This window comes from Atta colombica, unplaced genomic scaffold (genome assembly GCF_001594045.1).
Source record: "Atta colombica isolate Treedump-2 unplaced genomic scaffold, Acol1.0 scaffold236, whole genome shotgun sequence".
Taxonomy (NCBI): Eukaryota; Metazoa; Arthropoda; class Insecta; order Hymenoptera; family Formicidae; genus Atta; species Atta colombica.
In genome coordinates, this window is record NW_017259334.1 from 362,112 (window position 1) to 367,819 (window position 5,708).

A 5,708-nucleotide genomic window follows, 5' to 3' on the forward strand; every position below is an offset into this window, starting at 1 on the left:
ATAATTAAGTTAAACAGCTAATGACATAGCAACATTGAAACTTTAGTGTTATAATTATCGTAAGTGTATGATTTAAATAGTAAATATTACGATACTTTGTAAATTAATAATACTTTCTTCCATTGGCGAATACGTTAAACTCAAGGAAAAGGAAAAAGGACGGTCAAATATGTATAGCTTTTGCCACAAGTATAAAACAATTTCAATTTATTGCATCTTCTAGGAAAAAGCGATAATAAAATTCAAAAGAAAACTAATTAAATGTTCAAATTATGAAAATAAATATTATTTTTTAATAAACTGTTTTTAATTCATTTTTCGTTAAATATAGAATGTTTACGTTAATTTGTAAGGGTATTTTATTTTTTGTACTAATTATAAGACTGTATCTCAATACCTATATACATACATCTGATTATTTTATTAACTACCTGTATATTTTCTCAAGAGAGAATCTATAACTTGATCTTACCTGCAATTTACCATCTCTAGGCAGTACCAATAATCCCTGCCATGGTAAATCAATTCCAGATAGCCTAAGATTGTCCATTCCGGAGATGCCAACCGCGTGTCGAGTCTGCTGAGGAAAGATCACATGACTATCGATCTCTGGGATATGATTGTTCGCCCAATTGCTCGCGGTTCGCCACTCTAGATCCGGAAGCCAATATTTCTGACCGAAAAACAAGGCTGAACATCTTGATATCAAGATAACGCACAATATGATTTTACGATGAAAAGCGACAAGCATATTACATAAACGTTTTAAAGAGTCAATTGAAAGGAGATACGACGGATGCTACTCTTCAATTAATTATCACTTACATGAAGATAAAGAGATATCAAACAGTACAACGAATTTAAATAGTCGCTATTAATGATTTGCAACAAATTCCGAAAATAATGTGAGAAGAAGTTGAACACGACTGGAAATAACTGAAAGCTCCGCTATGATCGAAGTCAATTGGGGGCGTGTCAAATTCATGATAGTCTGGCATGGACTTGTGATAATTGTCACGATTAAATCTCCATGAATCTAGTGGTTCGTTGAAATTAATTATATAATATTCAATTATTAATTTATATTTTAAAAATTAATGATATTTGTTATACATTGCATACTTGGACACTTACAATTTAGATGACCGAGAAGTATACAATGTATCGTTATTAATTAAAAAGCCATTGTATCATAAATATGTTTATTTATAAATACATAAGCCAAAATTTAAATTGTCTGCACAGAAATTAAAATATATTATTTTTAAAACAAATTTTAAATATTGTTGTCATTAATAAATATTAACAAATATTTATTCTAAACACAAAACACATGGGAAATTAAATTTTCGCAATTGGTATTAAATGTATTAATATATTTGCATTCATTTATTATATGATTATAATGATATGCTTGATAGAATAAATTTTTGTTATTACATCACACGTAAAAACAGTGATAGGATTTACTGTTAACAAAATTCTCATTTAATTGACAATTAAAATGATATTAAAAATATTCACATATGTATAACGGAAAAAATTACAAGATTTATTATAACATTAAAAACATTGGTACAATTGCAATAGTTTTACTTTTTTCTATTTCTACAATTAGAAATATAATCGTCGAATAATAAAGATAAGTATAATACTGCCGCGATTAAGATGGCTTATAATTTTTTAGAACATTGAAATATTATTTCTATCTATCGTATAGTAAATTGCATTTAATTGTTTTAATTGTTGACTAAATTACAATGTAATTCATTATAATACAAAAATACAGTTAATTAACTTAATAATTCGCTTTAATCAATAGTAGTTCTATTCCATGATTGTGCAATATTAACCAATTATTTTTAAAAAAACTTCATTTTGAATCAATATAGCGTTAAAAAAATCGAGATACATAAATAACATACAAACAGACTTATATGTTGAAAGAAATAGTTTCTTCTCTTCATTTGAGTTTGAATGTTTTTTTTTTACAAAACACTAAACAAACATTTGAATTATTAATTAAGAAGTATTACAGAAATATAAGAAAGTAATAAAATTGAACAGCTTATTTGCTTAAAAAAAACATTTAGAGAATTTTTCTACGTTAAATGTATCTTTTCATTAAGGTATCTGCGTAATTTTTTATTTTTTTAAACATTTACAAGTGAAGAAGAAGTGTCGATGGCGCACGAATTTTATATCAGCTTTTAGAAAAAAGAAATCTTGACATTTTATTGTCAATTTTAATTTCCATGGATAATTCATTCTGCTCTCGACACTCAATAAATCGTACAACATGATATTAACATATGAGACAAAAAAATGTTATCTACAACTTTTCGCTAAATATAAAGCACCTTCAATTTATTGCATTTTCTTTGAAAAAGTGATAATAAAATTCAAAGGAGAAAACCAACAAAAGATTAAAATTATTATAAAAATTAATATTATTTTTATACAATTGCTTTTTAATTTATTTTTTATTAGATACAGAATGTTTACGTCAATTTATGGAGGTGCTTTATACCTTACGTGGTGATATGTGATTTTAATGTCGATAAGCTCGAGTTTATTATTTATCAGAAAATAGAAACACTCATTATTTAATTTATTATTTATCAATAAATCTTATCAGTTAGTATGTCATTAATTATTATAATTTGTACAATATATAGAGTGTCAACACGTTAATTTTATAATAATAATTTGTTCATTAAAATTTAATCCGATACATCTAAAATTCGAAACGTTAAAAAATTAAATCATACATTTTTTTATCTATTTGCTATTGCATTTTGCAAAAATATTTTCGAAAACAAATAAACCAGATATTTCTTCTAAAAAAAATTATTTAAGAATTAAAGCGAATGAGAAAAATAACAATTCGTGCTCCTCAACAAGAACGCTTTACTGATTCAAATCCTCATTCTCATCTAGTTCTTTGGTCAAAGTACTGAACCAGTATTTCGGGACTATAGCATCGTTTAATCTTCTTCCGGATACAGCCGTTTCTCTAGTCGCCAATTTCCAAACTCGTTTTCCAATTCCAAAGCCGAATTGATGATTACCACGTTTGTTTTCTATAAAATCATTTGAGTTGTCCTCGTGAGATTGATAGTTCCCCATGTTATCGACCAAGAAATAGTCCAAAGGATGATATTCATTGTTGCGCTTTCCTATACCGAAATCGTAATTTCGGAGACGCTTGCCAATACCGAACGAAAATTGCCGGGTTCGCTATGTATAAAGATACAATTTCAACACATAAAGATACAATTATCAGAAATATTATCAGAACAATAAAAATATCCATTATTTAATTTCTTATTTAAATTAATTAATGGATGTTTTTATTTTTCTGTATGTTAATTAATTATTACAACTTGTATAATAAAACATTGATATGTTAAAGTTTATGTTATTAAAGTCCGAATCAATATATTTAAAATTGAAAACGTGAAAACATTACATTGAAGAAACATTAATTTTGACCTTAATTAAAATATAATCGAATTTTATATGTTACAATCTTATAATACTTTTAATAGTATTGTATCGTATAAGTACAAGTAACATAATAAAAGTTCATGTTTGTTAATTACAAAAATTTATTACGCAATTTTTGTAATTGCACTATTTATTCGGATATTTGCTGGATTTGTAACATTTCTATAATTAAATTTTTTTGTAACAGAAAAATTCATTCATTTTTAAACATTAAAAGAGGATATTTCATTTCATTTAAAACTCACTTTATCTTCATTATTGTCAATCCATCGTTTTCCAATACCGAAAGTATAAAGGGGTAATCTCTTATATTCGGCAATGTATGCCTTTTTCATAGGTTCTTCATTATATTCCATGTTGTTTAATAACGGATGCAATCGTTGAATGTGTAAAGACGAGGAAGATGCTTCTTCTATTGCCACTGCTGATCGTCCAACAACGCTCAACAGATAGAACATAATAATTCGTATAGTAATTAAACTTGTTGTTGTCTTCATGATGCCTGATTGAATCTGAAACCATAAAGGTCATGTGAAATTGTAATCTACATATAACGAACTATCGGATACAGGAACAGAATTTCATCCTCCTATAGTAATGTTATATAAACTTTCACGGTAGTTCTAGATTGAGTTTTTAAATTTACTTTTGTCAAAATTGCAAAGATAAATTAGCTTAACTTCTGTTTATACATTTGAACCGCTGCAATTCTACACAATCTACAATAATATAATATAATCTTAAAAATTATTGAACTGCGCTACATTTATTTTTAAACATAACATTATAATGCAGAGATGGCAAATAATGATAGAGATGGCGTTACTTATAACGTTGTTATTATCGTAATTATTTTTTTAAGATAACGATTTGGTAATAAATAGTTATAATTTTTCACGACAATAACAATAACGTCGGAATTTGAACAAACAGACTTTTTTAAAGTAGATAATTCGTTACCATTACTCGTTTCTCATTAAAAAAAAAGTAATTTGTTACTTTACTTGTTACGCAATAACGCGTTAATTAATATTTTTTATTCGTATCTAACGAATAAAATAACGAGTTTTCGATAAAAAACACTTAATAGTAACAAGTTACTTTCAGAAGTGAGATAGTTCGAACTCTGACGTTATTATTACTATCATAAAAAGATTGTAATGTCACTATCAAATCGTTATTATAATATAAAAAAGTAACAGAAACGATAACGATATAACAAATAACACTTTATTTGTCATCCCTGCCATATTCATACTTTATTTTTATCGATAAATGCGCATATTTATTTCTAAACTTCTATAGTATATGTAACGTTAATTATGCGTGCATTTATCGATGAAAGTGAGGTATAAATATGACCTATATGTATATATAATAACATAAGGTATAATTAAACTAAAAAATTCAAAGCGATCATAACAGTTTTTTTATAATAATACGATAAACATTTGATTTATAATAAGAAATTACTACTTCTACAATATTTTTAGAAATCTTAACATTTATTTCGGAATTTATCACTGAACATAAAAGTCCGTTAATATAATACTGTGAAAGATTTTATGGATCCTTCAAAGCGCAGATGTACGCAAATGGAATTCTATGTAAAAATAAAATGAAGAGTTATTTACGACTGGCGTGGGATGAATGTCATTGCAGTAGTTTCTATTCGTGGATATGTCCTGCCAATTTTACGACATGGATTCCAAGTCGTAGAGAGAAAAAGAAAAGAGAAAGAAAAGAGAAGAGAGAGAGTGTACTCCATTTTTTGCAAACATATTCATATTGTCATTGGTCTAAATCCTACATTAAATTTAGAGAAAACCATAGATACTTTTATTTTTTAATTCCTTTTTGCTATAATATTTTATTACAATGCATAAAATAAAATTGTGATCTATAGTGAAAATTTTTCACAGGATTTTTCATATAATTTTTTCATATAATGTTTTTTGTAAATTTCATTTTTATAATTTTTAAATAATTTTATAACCTTTTTTTTTTAGAAAATTTCTCAAATTTTTTACACAAAGGAATACTTTTCAGAAGTATCAAAAAACATCCTTTTATGATGTGAAATACATAAATTCTAGGAATTTATATATGAATATATATTACATATGTAAATTTTAATAAAATATTCAAAAATTTCTTACTTTACAATTCTGATGAAATTTTTTTAAATTTGAAAAATT

At 25.8% G+C, this 5,708-nt stretch overlaps 2 protein-coding genes across 2 annotated transcripts in view; both read right to left on the bottom strand.

The window, feature by feature from the left end:
* Window positions 1-842, bottom strand: part of LOC108688591 — a 6,601-nt gene extending 5,759 nt beyond the window's left edge. The window contains exon 1 of the mRNA XM_018194902.1: window positions 473-842. Within this exon, the coding sequence (XP_018050391.1) occupies window positions 473-751 (279 nt within the window). The 5' untranslated portion in view covers window positions 752-842. The remainder of the gene's footprint in view (window positions 1-472) is intronic.
* Window positions 843-2,910: 2,068 nt separating this feature from the next.
* LOC108688601 (allatostatin A) overlaps window positions 2,911-5,708 on the bottom strand; it is a 14,337-nt gene continuing 11,539 nt past the window's right edge. The window contains exons 2-3 of the mRNA XM_018194915.1: window positions 3,756-4,022; window positions 2,911-3,240 (exon numbers count right to left, since the gene is read on the bottom strand). Of these exons, the coding sequence (XP_018050404.1) occupies window positions 2,911-3,240; window positions 3,756-4,007 (582 nt within the window). The 5' untranslated portion in view covers window positions 4,008-4,022. The remainder of the gene's footprint in view (window positions 3,241-3,755; window positions 4,023-5,708) is intronic.